General features: G+C 49.0%; 1 protein-coding gene across 1 annotated transcript in view; it reads right to left on the bottom strand.

Annotated features, from left to right (window-relative positions):
* ANAPC1 (anaphase promoting complex subunit 1) overlaps nt 1–18450 on the bottom strand; it is a 26480-nt gene that overhangs the window by 2632 nt on the left and 5398 nt on the right. The window contains exons 9-42 of the mRNA XM_027704135.1: nt 18170–18379; nt 17780–17875; nt 17446–17536; nt 17264–17329; nt 16970–17107; nt 16613–16753; nt 16303–16363; nt 15826–16013; nt 15012–15086; nt 14383–14648; nt 14032–14123; nt 13233–13381; nt 12480–12558; nt 12365–12401; nt 12195–12265; nt 11909–12087; nt 9663–9889; nt 8355–8473; nt 7653–7924; nt 6931–7165; nt 5916–6007; nt 5622–5756; nt 5407–5489; nt 5227–5305; nt 4605–4679; nt 4020–4096; nt 3746–3836; nt 3571–3624; nt 3127–3320; nt 2830–2916; nt 2217–2334; nt 1492–1569; nt 1050–1117; nt 130–268 (exon numbers count right to left, since the gene is read on the bottom strand). Coding sequence (XP_027559936.1) covers nt 130–268; nt 1050–1117; nt 1492–1569; nt 2217–2334; nt 2830–2916; nt 3127–3320; nt 3571–3624; nt 3746–3836; nt 4020–4096; nt 4605–4679; nt 5227–5305; nt 5407–5489; nt 5622–5756; nt 5916–6007; nt 6931–7165; nt 7653–7924; nt 8355–8473; nt 9663–9889; nt 11909–12087; nt 12195–12265; nt 12365–12401; nt 12480–12558; nt 13233–13381; nt 14032–14123; nt 14383–14648; nt 15012–15086; nt 15826–16013; nt 16303–16363; nt 16613–16753; nt 16970–17107; nt 17264–17329; nt 17446–17536; nt 17780–17875; nt 18170–18379 — 4162 coding nt within the window. The remainder of the gene's footprint in view (nt 1–129; nt 269–1049; nt 1118–1491; nt 1570–2216; nt 2335–2829; nt 2917–3126; nt 3321–3570; nt 3625–3745; nt 3837–4019; nt 4097–4604; nt 4680–5226; nt 5306–5406; nt 5490–5621; nt 5757–5915; nt 6008–6930; nt 7166–7652; nt 7925–8354; nt 8474–9662; nt 9890–11908; nt 12088–12194; nt 12266–12364; nt 12402–12479; nt 12559–13232; nt 13382–14031; nt 14124–14382; nt 14649–15011; nt 15087–15825; nt 16014–16302; nt 16364–16612; nt 16754–16969; nt 17108–17263; nt 17330–17445; nt 17537–17779; nt 17876–18169; nt 18380–18450) is intronic.

Here is an 18450-nt window from a genome sequence, read left to right as displayed (position 1 = left end):
GTCATCTAAAGGTTGGAATCCATGATCTAAAGGTTGGACTCCACGATCTTTTCCAGCCTAAATGATTCCATGACCCAGCCCATCCTGGACAGCAGCATCCCTGGCAGGAGGCCATTCCCGGAGGGATACCTTGAAGGCCCGCGCTTCGGAGTGGCGGTGGGTGACGGTCTGTGCCAGGAGGCTGCGCCATCCCATGGGATCCTCCTTGTAGGAGAGCTGCCCAGCCCTGAGCTTCACGTACAGGATGCCACCCTTGGAAAGGATCGACCTGGAACAGCACAACGGGACTTGTTTAAATGGACACAGAGGGGAGGGGAAATGGAGCTCCCACAGCTCCCAGGCAATAACATTCCCTTTCAGGCTTTGTCCTAATTATTTAAACCCTGCCCAGAGAAGCTGGGGCTGTCCCATCCCTGGAAGTGTCCAGGGACAAGTCAGACTGGATTCAGTTGTTCATTGATGGCTTTCAAACTAAACTAAAAGAGCCCCGTGGCTGAGCAGAGACACGGTTTCCTTTACCACTCGCCGCGTCAAGTGCAAAGCCGAGACTGATTTCACCCCAAATCCTGTATTCCGGTAAAATCTCTGGTTCCCACAGCTGCCCCAACACCTCCTGAGCGTGTTCAAAAACACACGGCGAGCAAAATAGCATTTTCACAGAGCAGTAACAGCCCCAACAGTCTGGGAAACATGACATCACAGCCACTCAAAACCAAACCAAAACCATGAGCACGAAGCTGCTCTCTGGTGCTGCTCCATCCCGCTGCCCCGATTTCTGCGGTTTTTACTATCAGGTTTTCCCCTGCCCCCCTGGTTTTTTTGCATGAATTATTATTCACATCAATAGGCGAAACCAGCCACGCAGTTTCTTTCTTCAAACCCACCCCCCTCTAAAACAAAAACCAAAAAGTGCTGCCAAATGCACAGCCAGCCACCTGAGCAAAGCCAGGCTTCTCTCTAATCCGTGGGAGGGGTTAAAAAAAAAACCCCAAACATTCAGTAAAAATTACTACAAGCTCGTTTTTCGGCGAGGCATTAAAAATACTTACTGGAGGTGATTGGTTCCCTTGCTTAAATCTATTAATAATTCCCAGTACCGTGGTCCCTTCACTCTGATCTGTCAACAGAAACAGGTTTTTTTATTAAATAGAAACAGAACATTAAATTAAGTGGTTTTGACTTTTTTTTTTTTCCTGGGTCCTTTTTCTGCTGCTCAGCCAGAAAATTCAGGAGGAGGAGCTTTGTGCCCCCCGCAGTGAAATTTCTGGCACAGGGAACTCCCCGTCCCATCAGATCTTGGAAGATCTTGGTCAAGACCAAAGAGAAGCACGTGGCACAATTTAACTCCCTGGAGTCATTGCAACAGGACAGCGTTGTCCAGAGTCAGGTTAAGGTTGGGCAAGGAATCAAAAACCCCTAAATCTCTGCTCCTGCACTCTCTGTGACACAAAAAAATGAGTGGTTTTCCATTAAAATGGAGAGTTCCTTTACCTGTTTCAGCAAGTGAAGCTCTGGAAGAAGCGTGGGTGCCATCAGCTCCTCGGTGGCCTCCGCGTACCACTGGGTGCCCTTCAAAATGCCACAGGGTTTCCCAGGTTAGGAGAGCTCATTGTCATGGGAAAAGGGAAGAAAAAGGGCATCTTATGGGGAACAACTCCCCCGGCAGTAGTTTGGGGGGGGTTTCTGTTCCCGAGTCCTGAGTAAACGCAGGACTCGGAACTCGGCACTGCCCTTCACGTCAGGAAACATGGATAAAGCCAATTTCCCACGGATGGATCAACACCTAGCCATGGGCAGGTCTGAAATGGGAAAGTCTGGGAAGTAAAGTATGCTGTGAATGTGGAGAACTCTTTGCCAGAACCACCTGAAAATCCCAGGAACCCTTCCTTTGGTCCTTTCCTGAGCAGGTGGTTCCAGCCACCTCTGTGCCTTGGGAATTCCTTCTTTCAAGGGAGGAGAACCCCAGTCAGTCATGACACCCCCTGACTGTTTAAAGACACTGTGGTGACTTCCCTCCTGCCCTCCAGGTGCCATCAAAGCACAGGTGAGGTGGGAGTGGGTTGAGCCCAACCCTTCAATTACTTGCAGGGAATTCGGCTCGCCTTTACCACAGCTCAAAACAACCTAACCCTGGAGGCCACACTGATGAAAACTGGCATAAATCCCAGTGCCCAGGCATCTCCCCCACCTCCCCCAAGGCCTCCCAGCCACGTTACCTTGTAGGTCACCTCTATGAGGGCGTAGCAGGGAGTGTTGGAATCCACGTCCACGGGCGTGAGGAGCCTCGGCTCTGCCGCCAGCACGTACAGGTGACGCAGGGCCTGGAGGTGGTACCTGGGGGTGGCAACCAGGAGCTCAGCACAGGCAGGGAATGATCCCCCAACACCAAATCATGCCTGGCTCCACAACCAAATCCAGCTGGTGGTGAAACTAAAGCTAAACCTTTGTGTTTTTTAACGTGTGTGGGTTAACTGACAGGCCGGGACTTCATGGATTGGAACCAGAAGTGATTAAGGGTCATGTATGGACAGATCTCGCAGGAAAAATCTTTCCAGCTGAACAAGGCAAGTCACAGGGGCACAGCACAGCCTCAGGAAACCTGTTGGTGTTTCCCTTCTGATTAAAGATCACCACTTGTCACTCGTTTCTTCTGTTCTCCGCTTCCCTTTGGTGGAAAACCTCCAAAAATGTATTTACAGACCACTTAGGTAAAACCTCACAATCTGTCTTTTGTAAAGAGATGGTTTAGCTCAAGGAAACATGATCCCTAGGGAAATAGGAATCCCTGAGGATCCCTAAGGAAACAGGGGATCCCCAGCAAAGCCTTACCGGTTGTCCGTGCTGTGGACAGGGAAGTGAGGGTACAGGGCACAAAGGAGAGCAGCAATTGAAGAGTTTGAAGTGCTCAGTGAGTATCTGTAGGGAGAAAACAACATTATCTCCTGCTAAAAAACACAGGAGTTCAAAACATTTTGGTGTCCCGGGGAGGAGGAAAGGAGTTCATGAGTCAGAAACATTCCCGTGGCATTTCCTTTGCAACAGAAGATGTGTTTGGGGAAAAAAAAAAGGGAAAATGAAGGGAACTGGGAGAAGGGATGAGCCCTGCCTTTGGAAATGGCAAATCACCTTCCTCCTCCCAGGAAGAGGAGCCCCAGGGCCATGTGATGAGCCAGGTGGAAGCCGTAGTTCATCTCTCCCCCCGTCTTCTTGTGCATGAAACGGCAAAGCTGAAGGACCTGGAGGTTCCCAGAGCCGGCCATGACCATGGCCAGAGCCAGGAGCAGGACACTCAGGCACGTCTCCAGGTTATAGTGACCTGTCTGGGAGCAGAGCAGAGGTTTTTATCACTCCTGTGGTCGGGGCTGATCCGCTGCTTCCCACCCCGGAGCTTGGAAACCACAACCCACAGCAAAAGGGAGAAGCGGCGAAGCCCTTCAAAATGACTCCCAGCCTGTCATTCCCATCCTATAATTAATGGGTGAAAAGGGCTGGGTTTGTTTCCATCCAGGTTTTGCTGAGGGCTATCAAAGTGTGCCACACGAAGCGAGAGGAAAACCGGGAAGGACTTACTATGGATGCTGTCGGAGCCGACAAGCACTTCAGGAAATCCGTGGCGTATTTGTACTGGAAAGCAAAGAAACGCACCCTAAATACAGATCCTAAATATAAATACAGATCCTAAGGAGGAAAGTGAAAGCTCTCTGGAGGTGGAAGGGGAAAATGCAAACCCCCCCTACCCCCTTACCAAGCACTGAAAGGCTGCCAGGTTTTCCGAGCCGGCGAAGCGAAATCCCAGGGATAAACAGGCTCCGGCGATGATGTAGACGTGGGCTTGCCTGAGGAACAACACAAACAGGAAATGACCACACACCCCTTTTCTCCTCCTCGTGCCACAGACTCCTCCATCAGTAAAAAAAAAAAGGGGTTTTTTTTTTTTTTTTTTTAGAAAAAAAATTAGGCTGCGGGTTTTTTTTTTTTTTTTTTAGGGAAGAGGTTTTTTTTTTTGGGATGTCACTCACGCCAGGGTTTCCAAGCTCAGGTCTTCGGAGGAAGGCAGTTCCGTGGCGTGAAGGGAGATGATGTTCTCCCTTATGATCTGTAAAAAGCGTAAGGGGAAAAAATTCATCCCGGGAAAACTGATTTTTAATTGAAATTCTGGCCCATCGAAGTGATAGAAAACAAATCCGTGGCACAGGCACGTAAAAGCTGTTGGGTTTTATTTCCCTGTATTTCTCAGAGGTATTGATCTAATTTGGTCTTAAAAATTCCATTCAATATCTTGGAATATCACTGATCTCACTGTTGAGAAGTTATTCCTAATGCAGCAGTTTTGCACTTGGCTTCTTTCCTGGGCAACGTGGGGAAAAGTTTAATCCCTTCCTTCCCCTGGCATCACTTTCTGTCCTCAACAGTCACATCCCTCCTCAATCCCATTCTTTCCAGCCCCCAGTGCTCCCAAAACACTCCAGGGATCCAAGGGCACCTCTGCTAATGCACATTTCCTTGTGCACCTCACGTGGCCACGGAGCTGTTCCCACCCAGAACAACCCCGGGAAGGTGGAAAACTGGGAAGCAAAAGACACCAAACATAAATAAACACCCACTTGAGGCACGTTGCTGTTGACCCACTTGGAGTTGGGCAGGATGTCATCCCACAGAATCAGGCATCGAGCCAAGGTCTGAAAAAAGGGGAGAAAGCCAAAACATAGGGAAGAAAAACCCCCACCACACAAACAACAGTGGTATTTTTTCATGCCCTTACTCCATCCCAAAAAAACAGACAATCCAGCTGCCTGTTTTCCACAGGTTTGTTTTTTTTTTTATTCTTCATATCAGCAATGAGAAAACAGCTTTTATTATACAAGATGTGCAAATTCTGCTTCCAGAAAAAAGAAACCCCAGAAGAAATCCTTGCAAGGGCAAGATGAAAATTCCCTATTACATTTATCTGTAACACTGGGAAAAGCTTTAGGAATGCACCCAAAAATTTCACTTAACGTTGCACATAAAATGTGCCTTTCAAATATTTCTCCCTGGATTCTGTGCTGGGTGACAAGGAAGCTCCCTTAGCACAAGGAGAAATTGTTGGAAGGGGTGAGTTGGGCTGGAGAGCGACAGGGGAGAGACCAGCGATCCAAGGGATTCTGGGTGATGGGAATGTGGGCTGGAATTAAAAACAACCCATCAGTTAAACGGACTGAGGAATGAAACCAAAGCAAATCTTACCCTCAGCAAAAGGAATTCTGGCTTTACAAAGTCCAACAGGTACATGGTGTCCGGGGCTTTGAGCCAGTCCGCGATGGATCTGCGGAGCACGGAGAAGGAAAAAGGTCACATCCCAGCGATTCCCAAAGGGCAGAGCCAACACCACAGCGGCTCAAAGAGCAGCAATTCCAAGGTCCATACCTGTTGTTGGTCTTCAGGTAGATCATGGCAAGCGCCAGGGTGGCACCGGGACACGTCACGTCCACGTTGATGGTGTCGCCTTCCTGCGGGAACACCAGGGAACACCTCCAGGTGGGAAAGGAGCGATCCCAGTTGGGTGTGTGTGCGCTCCCAAAGTCACCCAGGGCATGGAGAAACCGCTCGGGCTTCCACCAAAATGGGCAGCACGCACATACCTTGATTTGGTAACTGGGAGACTTGTGCTTCTCCCGGTGCATTCCCGCCTGGAATCGCCGGTGGCCCCCCACCATGTACTGGTAGAGCTGCTCGGGAACGTTGAGGTCTGACATCCCTATCAGGTTACTGCCATGCTGAGGAGGGGAGAGGAGAAGGAAAAACATGGGAGTGCCTTCCTCGAGGAGGAAAAACCCCTGCTCTTGGCCCGCAGCAGCCGGGAGTCACGGGTGAAACAGCTCCTACGATCCCATCCCAATGGATAATGAGTGTTCTGCTAATTGCAGCTGACTTACCCCGAGGCACACCATGCCCAGGGCCAGCCCAGATGCCAGGGAATAGGACTCCCTGTCGGTGCAATATTCCATCTCAGGCCCGGGGGGACGCCCTGGAGAAAAACAAACCGGCAAAATCCAGCTTTTAAAACTCCAGCTGAGCAAATGTGGTTTAATTAAGAGCTACGTTCCTCATGAGAGGAGGGAAAAGATATCTGTCCCTCCTCAGGGAAGTCCTCAGTGGAATTCCAAGGAACTGGCACTTCATCCATCCATCCCTGAATGGCAACTCCCTCCGGAATGTCGTGGCTGGAGTTCAGAGACATGGTGAGAATGCCAATGCTTTAAGATCCCTGAACTTGCCCAAATGCTGCTGCTAAAAGAAACTGCACATCCCTAATTATCAAAAGCATAACAATTAAAATTTATCCTGTTCCCTATTTAATAAACCACAGAGCCTCCCAGTAAAGTTCCATATAAACATAAGGATAAAGGCTGTTGCAAATAAAAATCAGGACATGCACGGAAGGAGGATGCAACTGAGATCCCAAATCTGCAGTTCAGAATCAGATCAGTGGTTAAAGAGCCTTAAAATTTTAAGCAGAGGAACTCAGAACACCAAAATTCCCAGGTTTTCCCAGAGATGGGAAAACACCTGTCCCAGGGATCCATTGGCCCATCCCAACGGGCTATGCACCACGGGAAGGGCCTAGTGATGGAACTGCTGAAAACCTCTGAGCAGGAGTGAAGTTTCTTAATTTCAGGGAATCCCAGGATATTTAGGGTTGGAAGGGACCTCTGGAGATCACCCAGCCCAGGGCCACCTGGAGCAGGTCGGGCACCGACACTTCCCCTCCGGAATCTTCCAGTGAGTGTTTTATGCCGCTCAAACAGCTCTCAGGAGCTTCTGCTCCCCTAAAAACAGGCCACCAGGTTTGCAAAACCAGAAGGTGGGAGGCACAAATGTTCAAACCGTCGGCTCCCCGGTGCCCTTCCCGGCGTCATCCCGTTTTTTCCCGGTGCCACCAGCACCCACCTATCTCCGCCAGCAGCACCTCAGCCGTGTGCCTGTGGGCCGTGCCCTGGTAGACCAGGCCTATCCCGACGACGGCGGCCACCTGGACGTTGTGGGGCACGTCCAGCTCGGTGGAGGTGGGGGGCAGCAGGGCGGGGATGTGGATGCTCAGCAGGCGGGTGATGGCCATGTCCATGGTGCCCAGCTTGGCGGCCGACACGCCCAGCAGCAGCCCGATGCTGGTCATCTCGTGGCCCTGGGGGAGGGAACGAGGGAACAGCAGGCACCTCCAGAGGTGGGAAAACACCTGTCCCCAGGGATCCATTCCCATATCCCAACAGTGCGGAAGGGTCTAGTGATGGAACGGCTGAAAATCTCCGAGCGGAAGTGAAGTTTCTTAAATTTCAGGGAATCCCAGGATATTTAGGGTTGGAAGGGACCTCTGGAGATCACCCACTCCAGGTGACACCGGAATGAGTCCAGGGAGGTTTGGATTCCACTCCCTCCCCTGGACAGCTGCCCCAGTGCTCTGTTCTCCCCCGTGGAAAGAAGTTCTTCCTCATGTTGAGGAAGGGTCCTTCCAGCCCAAACCACCCTCAGTCCTGCACCACAACCACTGATACACAGCAACTCTGCTATTCTCCCACAGCAGGAAACTTCTAACCCAGTGGCTCAAGAGAAACCTGCTGGTTTTTCCTCCTTGTCCTGCTGGAAGGGCCCAAGTCCCACAGGGATTTTCTCACCTTTGTCAAGTAGTCGTGGATGTTGAGCGTGGCCAGTTTGGTGAGGTGCCCATTGAGGCCCAGGGCCATGAGGAATCCTGCATATTCGTTGGCCAGCTCTGCAATTTTGGGCTTGTTGTAGACGATCCAGGCGGAGTCTATCTGGGAAGCGGGAGCGATCTTCAGGCCGGCGGCCACCCCGTTGTGGAAGCTGGCCCAGCAGGCCATGTTGGGAGGCACATCGATATTCCCACTGTTCAGATCCACGGTGGTGTTCCTGGGAGGGGCACGGCCTGCCAAGGAGAGAGGAATTAACAGGAATTAACCAGGAACATCCAAACCAGCCAAGGGAGGGAACGGCTCCGATCCCAGTCGCCCTCCGGTGCCTTCAGGAAGGTCAGGACAGCACAGATCAAACAGCAACTTCCCAGGATCTCTGTCCTCTATGGCTCCAACACTAATTTTTTCACTTCCCTCTGTTTCTCAGAATGCACCTGATGTCAGGTCCCGGTGTTTGGTAACAAAAACCACTGATTCAAACCCCAAGAGCTGCTACATCACAAAAAAAATCACACTCCAGCCACGAAACTCTCTGCAGAAAAGCAACACGAGGTGCTACAAAAATTACAGCAAGTCCAGAAGGAAACAGGATAACTTCTGAAAGAACCTCCACCTGTCTGTGAAGCACTGGATTGATTGGGAAGGGACCACTGACCCACGTACCGGTGAGGTTCAGCTTCGGGATGGGCAACTGCTCCGTCGGAACGGGGTGGTAGGAGAACAAGGTGAACATTCCTCGCCCCACTGGGAGTGCCATGGTTCGCTGGCACAGCTGCAACAACCTGGTGGGGACACAAAACCAAAGCCCAGTGCTCAGCACGGAAAACTTTTCCAAACACACGGCACAAAATAGACCTCCAGACAACAGAAACACTTTTCCCCCTGAGTCTTCCCTCTTTCTTTTGACCTCACCCTTTGGTCTTCACAAGATTAATCTCAAAGACACATTTTACTGACACCTTGTTGAAACTTGCCACCGATTTTCCCTAAAGCTGCTTAAATCAACCTGTGCTGTGGAGTTTCCCAGCCGCATCAGAGGTGAGGTGACAGGAGAAAGCCAACCAGAGCTGGTGGGATCTTGCTATGACTGGTGTAAAACCCATGCAGAGAGTTCATAAGGTGCTTCCAAGAACCCTGACCACAGTTCTCTATGACTTACTCTGGAAACACTTTCTAGACTCGTCAGATTACTCAGCTTGGTAGCTCACACAATAATTTGACATATTCCTACTCCTGTAGAGGGTTTTGCGTGTTAATGGTGCCCTGAAATTTGCTTTTTTTCTCTGTTTTTTTTAAAAAGAAGATACTTTTAACACCCCCAGAATTAGTGAATAAAGAAGCAGGATGGGGACAATCACAAGGCCACTGGGAACAGAAGGTTTCAAAAGACAGAGGGATGGGACACTGAGTGTGTTCTGTGTAGAATTAATGAGGTGCCCTGAGCCAAGACCAGCCCTGCACAAAGTGTTCTCCAGCTTTAGGCAGGGGATGGATGATGTTTTGTTCTCCAGGTCCTGCTTATATATCACATCTTTCAGGTGGAAAAAGAGTGTTACAAGCTGCTTTCAATCCCCAACTGACCCCAACTGTTTGGGTTTGAGACTCACTGTCTTCCCCATCTGCTGCTAATCCCAAGGGCTCTCCAACTCACACACGGCAGAGCTTTGATGTCCATGGAGCTCCAACGACTTGGGTTGTGAAATCCAACCCTTTTTTATGAGTCATAATTTGATGCCCAGTTCAGGCTGAAGTTTATTGCCCTGCTTAGATCCACTTAACTCTGAGCCACCAAAAACACCCTGACAATCCTTTCAGAGCCAAATTAACGACAAACAGCTGGAAACAGAGAGAGTTCCAAGGCCAGGCTGGACGGGGCTTGGAGCAACCTGGTCTGGTGGAAGGGGGATGGAACGAGATGAGCTTCAAGGTCCCTCCCAGCCCAAGGCATTCCACGATTCCACGCTCCCTTACCGGTTTTCCTTCTCCTCTATGTACTCGTGGTCGCTCGCTTCCGGCATCTGCACCACGTTGACCCGCACGGGCCGGGCGCTCTGGAGGAGCCTCCTCACCTCCTGCACCCTCAGATCCTCGCTCCAGATCAGGGCCATCACCTCCTCGTTCATGTCGTTCATGCCGTCCTCGTCCTCCTCCGACTCGGCCGCGGAGGGGATGTCCGAGGACAGCACCGAGCCCATGGACTGCGAGGGAAAGGAGAAGGAAAGGACAAGATTCCAGGGTTGGAAATATCAGCACCGTGGGCTGAACTCACCCAGCAGACCCCTGTAAATACAAGGGGCTGACTTGTGCATCGTCAACACCACTTGGATTACGGAATCCAACCCTTTTCCCTGTGTCCTCCACTCGGGTGTAACTTAACGCTCAGTTCAGGCTCAAATGCATTGATCAGGTCTGCTTAACTTGGAGACACCTCCAATACTCCCACAGCCACGTGCTCCTTACAGGAATTCAAAGGCCAGGAGGATTTCTGAACATGGAAATGGGATAAAGAACTATCAGGGAGAAGAGAAGGGGACACCTCAAATACATCAAGGACCACCGGGCTGAGCTTGAGGAGGCGACGTGGGACATAGTTCTTGTTCTTTCCAAACTCTTTCTTGTTTCAGAGCAACTGGAAAGAATTTTCCCCTCCACCATCAGCCCAGTTTGGGATTAGCCTAGTTTGGGATTAGCCCTGTTTGGGATTAGCCCATTCAGATCTCCTGTTCTGCAGGTGCTGCCCAGAAACCTGCGTTACTTTTCTAATCGTGAATTAGAGTCATGAATCAGAGCTTCCATCTGGATTCTCTCTGCAACAACCTTGGGAAAGCAGGTTACCCATTAAAACAAACAGCCTGCACAGCAGAAAACTCCAAATATTTGTTGCTGTCAGCCAACCTGGGCTTCACCCCTGGAGCTACGTGACCAGAACAGCCCCAAAGTTGTTGGCAAACCCTCTTCCCACGCGAGATTTAAGAAATCCTCCCTTAAAACTCTGCTCTCCTGTTCCTTCTCATCACCCAAGTGATGTAGGGCCAGAAAGAAGGGCTGCCCGTGGCTCTTTGGGAACACACGACCCCCAGGAAGGCAAACAAACGTGGAGCAGATGAATGAAACCCAATTTCTTCTGATAAATACACAGTAAATCTCAATTCATAACTGCACCACCCAGCGTCCGTTCTGAAACAGGAAACTCCACCCTGCCCTCCCGAGAAATGACAAACAATTTGGGGTTTGAAGAGCACTTTGCCCTTTTAAGGCAACCTCAATTCGAGGCATTGTTATAAAGTAAGTGATAAAATCAAATTTATCATCATTTTTTGTGATCCGCGAGGGTTTCGGTTGGGCAGAACGTCACCAGCAGAAAACAAAAAGGGCTTTTAACGTGGGAGCTTGGACGTGTGGTTAATTTACTTTCCTGCTAAATCAATGAGGTTTTTAATATGAAATTATCAGTGAAGCCTCTGTTATAAAAGCTGGAACAATTTTAATATCCTTTCAAAGCTAAGACAGCAGAAAGGATCTCGCCCAAGATGTATTTGAGATTACAAATCCCTCTTCCTGACTTTGGGAAAGGCTGTGGACAACCTGCTGCCCTGAAGTGGTTTTATGCCAGCTTTCAACAAGGTTTTTGGCTTCCAATAAAAGATATTTAAATGAAATCAAATTCCCTGTGATTCTGATGGTTCCCACCTAGAGGAGAAAATGCCAAAGAGAAAAACAACACACTCTTTTTTTATCATTTTACCCCAGGATAAAACTAACTAAAACTTGAAATATGGCAGGTGTATTTCCCAATCCAGCTCTTCCACAGGAGAGGGAGATACCAGACTGAGAAACACCCACTTCCTTCTCCCTCTGCCACGGTTTGATGGCAGAGCCTCTGGACAAAGCACCAAAGGATGAGAGGAGGAGGAGGAGGAATCAAACAGCTCTGGAGGCAAAAATTTCCAGAGAAAAAAAATTTTCCAGAGGGAAAAAAATTGTCTTGGCAAAACATTTTGGCAAAAATCTGTTTGGAAGCATTTTTTTTTGCCTGAATTAAGTTTAAAACGTGTTTGATATTGAGTTTCCACAGCCATTCCTGTGCTGGATCCTGGATTTCACACCGAAACCCTCGATCTCGTTGCGATTCCGCACCTTGGGATGCCCCGAAATTCCTGAACCGGCTGCTCTGCCCAAGCCCTGAGACTATGAAACCCATTTGTGCCCAAACTCACGGATTTTCCCTTCTGCAGGTTCCCTTCACAGGCCTGTTTGGACAAATCCTGGCGCCCGATGAGGAGGCAAACGGCTTCCGGCCAGTGCGAGGCCGGCTGCTCCCGGCAGTGGTAGATGGCATCCCTGATGGGAAGGGCCACTCCAAAGGGAAGGGATTCCAGGTCTCTCAGCGTGAAACCTTAAAATTAACGAGGGAAAGAAGCCAAACAGACTGTGTGATCAAAGCTGGAGCAAGAGTATCTCGTGTTATGTCGTTATTTAGGGTTGTTTTCATTCCGCTCTTACCGACACTCGTCATCCAAAGAACTAATTTTTCAGCCAGGCTGGAAACGGACGAGCTGTGCTTGAAACTGCACCTGGAAAACGGAGGAGAGTTAAGGAGGAGCCAATAAATCTCGTCCAGGAGTCAGCAGAAAATCAAGAACTCAACAAAACACCACTAAAACCCCTCATACCGGTTGTCGTCCTGTTCCATCTGCTGCTTCCGCTGGCCTAGGAAAGACAAGGCTGCATTAATTCCACGTTTTCCAAGCCCAGCACAATCCTAGGATGGCATGAAAGCGTCCTCACCTGATGTGATCTTGTACAAATAGCGGGAGGCTTCGTTTGCCACGGCGCTCTCATCCCCAAGGATATAGAGAGCCACGCTCTGGACAGGGAAGAGACACCAAAACAGGTCATTTTGGGGGCTGCCATTGCTTTGCTTCCCAGCAGAACAGGCAGGAAATAACTGTCACACAACCTCAGCAGTGGGGCAGGTTTATTGTCAGCAAAAGGAGATTGAAACAACTGAAACAAGCAACAAACTTCGGGGCTCTACATTTAAAGTTTGGGAAAAAAAAAAAAGACATCCTGAATTTTCCCTAATAACTGCTGCAAAGGTGAAGAGATAAAACGTGTTCCCACTCATCCTGCTCACATTTCATTTCTCTTGCAGAACACACACATTATTACAGACACTGTTTTCCACTTGGTTTCCTCCACATCTTGGGATATTGTGGAGGTTCCAAGTGAAAAGCTGTTCCCAGTCAGCAAAATCCAAAGGATCAATTCCCCCATTTACTTTTTAATGCTTCCAGACAAGAGAAGCTGGGAAAAATCACACTCAGAAAAAGATTTTGGGGTTTTTTTTGATGAAGACTTTCCAACTCTGAGCTTTGCACAGGCAGAGGAGGGAGAAAATAAGAGTCTCCTCTCCTTGTTTTTCTCCTCAGGATCAACATTTCAGCTTCCATGAGGGATATTTCCCTGCCAGCTGGAGCAAACCCTGCCCACAGAGCTGCTGTGCTGACAGAGGAGAGCACACTGTGCCCCAGTACGTACCAGCACCACCAGTTTGCTCCGTTCACAGATCCCAGGTAAATAGGGATAAGGCTGAACTCCTTCTCCCTTCAGGCAGGAACTCAGCCACTGGAAGATACTTGGAGGCTCAGCAGAGAAAAAGGAGGGATGGAGCATGAAACCTGTTTGGACTTAAACCACACGGACAGCAAGGCCTGTGAGTTCAGGGGCAAAGGCACAAAAATTCCCAAATTATTCCCAAAGGAAGCCCTACAGAACTTCCCTGAGCGACAAAAATCCAGCATTTCCCTCAAAGCTTTACATAGGGAACAGCTTTGGAAGTTAACAACACTAAACTGAGCTACAACCTCTTTGCCCTCCTTGTCCACAAACCCGGGTAGCAAAGCCTGAGCAGTTCCAGGAGATTTTTTTTTTTGCTAAGTTTTTTCCTTACACAACCCCCTAAAATCCAGCTGGCAGGACACCAAGCAGACACACAGACGGCGTGTGACCCGATTTTAACGTGAAGTTTTTGTGGGTTTAAGCTCTGATTTGGTTCTTCTAAACCCGAAACTGAGAGCCCACCAGCCCAGCAATACTTTCCACAAGAGAGGCACTTCTCACTACCCAGGCTTTTCCCACAGCAAGAGATTTTCTCAGCCAGCCTGAGCTGGGACTTTGCCAAGATGAAACCAGCAATTATTGCTCTGTGGAGGCTCCCATAAAACACTGGAGGCACCAATTCATGGCTATACTGGGCTAATTTCAGTCCAGAACCCCCAGGGGACCATCAAAACCAAAGGGAATATCCAAATATCACTGAATGTCCTCCCGAACTCACCTTGATCAATGATGCAGGTCTGCCTGGAGGTTTTGACCAGGGCTGGGTAATCTCTGTAGTAATAATCTATGTAAGCTTCCAGTTTTAAATCCCTGGAATGACAGAGAGGTGAGTCCCAGAGGGGGGCAAAAAAAACCCCAAAACACTCCACCTTCCTGGATGGGGAATCCTTTGGGAGCAGGTGCTACTGGGGAAGGATCTGAAGCCATAAGAAAAATTAAAGTTTTCAACATTCATCTTCTTCAGTGCGTGGGAAGTCTGCTTTAATCCGTGCAATTCCCAGATTTCCCATGTAAATAAAGAACACCCAGAGCATGATGCACAACCCCGTGGTTTTCCAGCAGGACATACCTGGCCAGCTGGACCAGGAGAACCACGAGGGAGCGGAGCCCTTCTCCCATCAGGCTGTTCAGCTTCAGCTCCTCGTAGATGAGGTGCAGGACGAAGAAAATGGCAGGAATGTGGCTGAAGAGGAGGGTGGAGGAGTCCAGACTAAGGCTCTGGGGAAAGTCGTCCTTGGAAGGGGAAAATTCCAGGGGGTCCAGCCGCAAAGCTTTGGCAACGGGATGAGACTCGAAATTCCTGTGGTAGTCAGAGCTCAAGAGGTATTCCCAGTCCTAGGGCAAAGAAACAGGGAAGAGAGGCAGAGATTCCAGCAAAGTAACGCCAGAGCACTGTTACAGAGGAGTTTTCTCCCCAAAAAGAGGATCCCAATGTGACTGTTGGATGGAAAAGGAGATTCAATGATTAAGGTTCATCCTTCCCATAAAAGAATCAAAGCCTTCGTTCCTTAGTCCATCCTAATTCCCTCTGAAAATGAGAACCCTAACAAGCAAGGTCACATGATGCAGCTTGGAAAGCTTTTTTTTCCCCCAAATTTCCATCTCAGATGGAATTCCATACGCAGAGTGTGCTGCCTTTGAAAAAATCCAACACCAAACCCCACTGCCCCCCGTTTGTAAGAGAGAACCTTTTCTTACCTCATCTGACCCCGTTTCTGAGGGCCTTGCCTTCTTTGGAGCAATGACTGGGGAAAGTGATCCTTCAAAATCAAGCTGCAAGAGATAAAAGGAGTGAAAGCAGCTCAGCAGTGAAATTCCCAAGGTTTCCTTTATGATCAGTGAATAAAACTGAATTCAAACCAAGCACAACGTGACATAACTCGAGGTACTTCCAGACTTTGCTGGGAAAGAACCCATAGACACTGGAATTCAAAATCCTCTTTAGGAAACAACAGTCTGAGCTGTGATCTGTGTTTAAAATGGGAGTAAATTTAACATGGATTAGATGAACCAAATCTTTGAGGCATTGGTGTTGGGTGTGAGCTGGAGTGTGCCAGCTAACAGGACAAGAGGCAATGGGCAGGAACTGATGACCTGAACATGAGCAAGAACTTCTTTACTGTGCACTGGAACAGATTGTCCAGAGAGGTTGTGGAGTCTCCATCACTGGAGATTTCGAAGAACCACCTGGATGCAATCCTGTGTAATGTGCTCTGGGGTGACCCTGCTCGAGCAGGGAGGTCGGGCCTGATGACCCCGCTGTGGTCCCTTCCAACCTGACCCATTCTGTGATTCTGTGACTCATCATTTATCTTTATAACCAACTGCCACGGTCAGACAAGCCCCTTATAAATTTTACAGAGCAAAAGAGACCCAAAATCAGAAATTTCAGAATTAATTCCAGGGCGCTTTGTGATTTAAGACAAGGCACAACCTCCAGCACCTCTCTTCAACCACCTAGAACCTTGAAGAACTATCAATACTTCAATGCCAACCAGAAGAACCTGCTCACATTCCGTGTCCAGGAGAGCCTCTCCGTGTTGTATCCCATCATGTTCATGAGGCAGGTGACAAACAGGCTCCACTCAGAGTGGTAGCTGGGCCCTCCCGGGGCGTTGTAGGCGTTGTACCACTTGACCAGCACCTGCACGGCCGTCTCCTTGGGCAGGATGGCTTTGAGCCCCTGCAGGCACCTCCTCACTGCAGGAAAAGAGGGAAAACAACAAAGCAGCTGTGTTTTCCTGGAATTTGTTCCATCACACATCAACCCTCTCACTGGATGTACTTTTAACTCCCTAGGAACTCACAGCGAAAGACACACGGCCTCCAACAGCTGTTCCTTTGCACAGACCCTCTAATTTGAAACAAAACCAGGGGGAAAATGTTCCTTTTTTGGCTCATTGCTGAACTGGCATCTCAGCTCTTTCCCCAGGAATAAAACACACAATAACAGAGAGAGCAAAGTGACCCGAAAGCTTCGGGGTCCTACCTAATTCCGAAGTGGCAATTTCAGGGATAGTGATCCGGACCATGGTGTTATTGCTGAGCTCCTGAAAGAAAAAAAAAATCAACAAGGGGAGAGTTAAACTGGGAAATGCACCAAGTAAAGGCAGAGCCCTTTTCTACCAACTCGGAATCAGTTTGTGTGTTAAGAAGTTCCCAAATCCTGGCTCTTTGCTGCACTGAAGATCTGCAACCTCAGGTGCCAGCTCCGTGAAACACTTGGAATGGAGCTTGAAATTACCTTGAAATAATCTCTGCTAACAAAGCGTGGCCTCAAATGACAGGAGAACACCTACTAGAGTTACTCTGTTGTGGACAGGATCTCTGAGAGCTTGAATGAAAGTCCCAAGCTGCTGGAAAGTACAGTCCTCGACGTAGGGCGAGTCGTGAAGTTTGGAAGAATCCCTCAGCTCTGGAACTGGTGACAGAAGCACACCCTGAAAAGTGGTAAAAAAATGACTGGGTTTATGGAAATCACGAATAAATAAACAGCACTAAATAGATCTTCTTTAAACACAGTTTATTCAGGGGATTTACAGAGCAAGAAAAAAAAAATTCAGCTCCAAAAGATTCCTTGAAAGTTAAAAGATCAACCAATCATTTCAAGTTGTTACAACTAAATCCTTTCCAAGGAATATTTCCTTACTCCTTACCTCTTCCAGGGGCCCCAGGTGCTTATTCAAAGGCTTGGATGGAGTACTGACACTGTCCAAGGGAGTGCTTGGCCGAGGCATTTGGTTGGACATTGTCAGGGATGGAGCAGGAAGCCCGGGAATAAACACCTTCCCCACCTTTTTTGGTGGGAAAAAGGAAAAGAAATAGTCGATTTTTTTTGCTGAAAATAAGCCCAAAAGATGATTTAATTATGCCACGAGGTGCCACTGATTTTACAGAAGTCCCTTTCCAGCACTGCACATAAATTAGGGATGGGGAAAACTGTGGCTCACCCGAACCACTCCGGAATAAAGCACCAGATTTCCACTGCCTTCCAGGACCAGGAGTGTGTCGATGCCCTGGAACAATCAAGCAGCACATTCAGCTTCTTATATTTAATTAGGGACACTCCAGTTGGGTGACAAGTGTCACAGCAGGACATTCCAAGGGGAGCAGTCCCCAGGGAGGGACGTACCTGCACCGGAGCCGCATCCTTTGCTGGAATGTTGGTGACAGACCCAAAGATCAGCTGCGACTTATCGTTGCTCTCTTGGAATTTTACACACCTAAGGGTCAGGGAAAACAACAGGAAACACAAAAAGATTGTCCTGGGTGCTGTCACAGAAAGAAACCACAGAATTTAAAACAGTGCAGTTAATTTCTTGTGGAATATCTGGTTCCTTTTTCCCTTGCTTTGACCAAAATAAGTCAACTTGTTTTTACTTTTCTAGTCCAATTAAAAGCCCTGCTGTACTTCCAGCTGGTGATTCCCAGAGTTCTCCCCCTGTCCCCGAGGTTGGAATGCTCACCGCAGCTGGAGCTGGGATTCCACTAAGAAGCACAAGAACTTCTGCCCACAAAGGTCAGTGGAAATAAACACTTTGGACGCTTGGGAATTCTTCTCTCTGTCAAAGGGACACAAGGACCGGGTTAGAACCTGCTTCGCTTTAGAGACCTCAGGAAACCACCCAGAGGGCCTGGAATAACCAGGCAAAACTGCTCCAAGTGCCCAGTTCTCTTTGGGAGGGAACCAGGCACTTAGGGAGCAACATCTCCCCAAAAAATCAGGAAGTACAATCCATTAATCCACCCTAAGGAGGCTCCACCTGCAGAAAACACCCTAAAACGAGACACGATTTCCCTTTATTCCCCATTTCCCGCCATGGGAATCCCTCCCATCCCAAACACGAGCTCCTGACCTCATGTTTGTGACTGTCTCTGTCCACAGGTGATCGATGCACAGCTCGGGGACGATGGGCTCCGTCTCTGGCACGAGGAAGGAGTCGTTGGAAGCGCTGTTTGGGGAGTGGGGGAGGCTGTGCCTCTTTGGGGACTGGGCACTGCTGGAAAAGTTGAACCTCTGCACTCCCGAGAAGGAATGGACTCCCAGGGCTGGGGAATGGGAGCGGCTGCAAGGGAAGACACGGGACACAGCTGGAAAGAGGATCTTCAAAATCAGGGACAGGATCAAAAGACACAG

This window comes from Neopelma chrysocephalum, unplaced genomic scaffold (genome assembly GCF_003984885.1).
Source record: "Neopelma chrysocephalum unplaced genomic scaffold, ASM398488v2 Primary Assembly neopelma1_257, whole genome shotgun sequence".
Lineage (NCBI taxonomy): Eukaryota > Metazoa > Chordata > Aves > Passeriformes > Pipridae > Neopelma > Neopelma chrysocephalum.
This window is presented reverse-complemented; position numbering and strand designations above follow the sequence as displayed.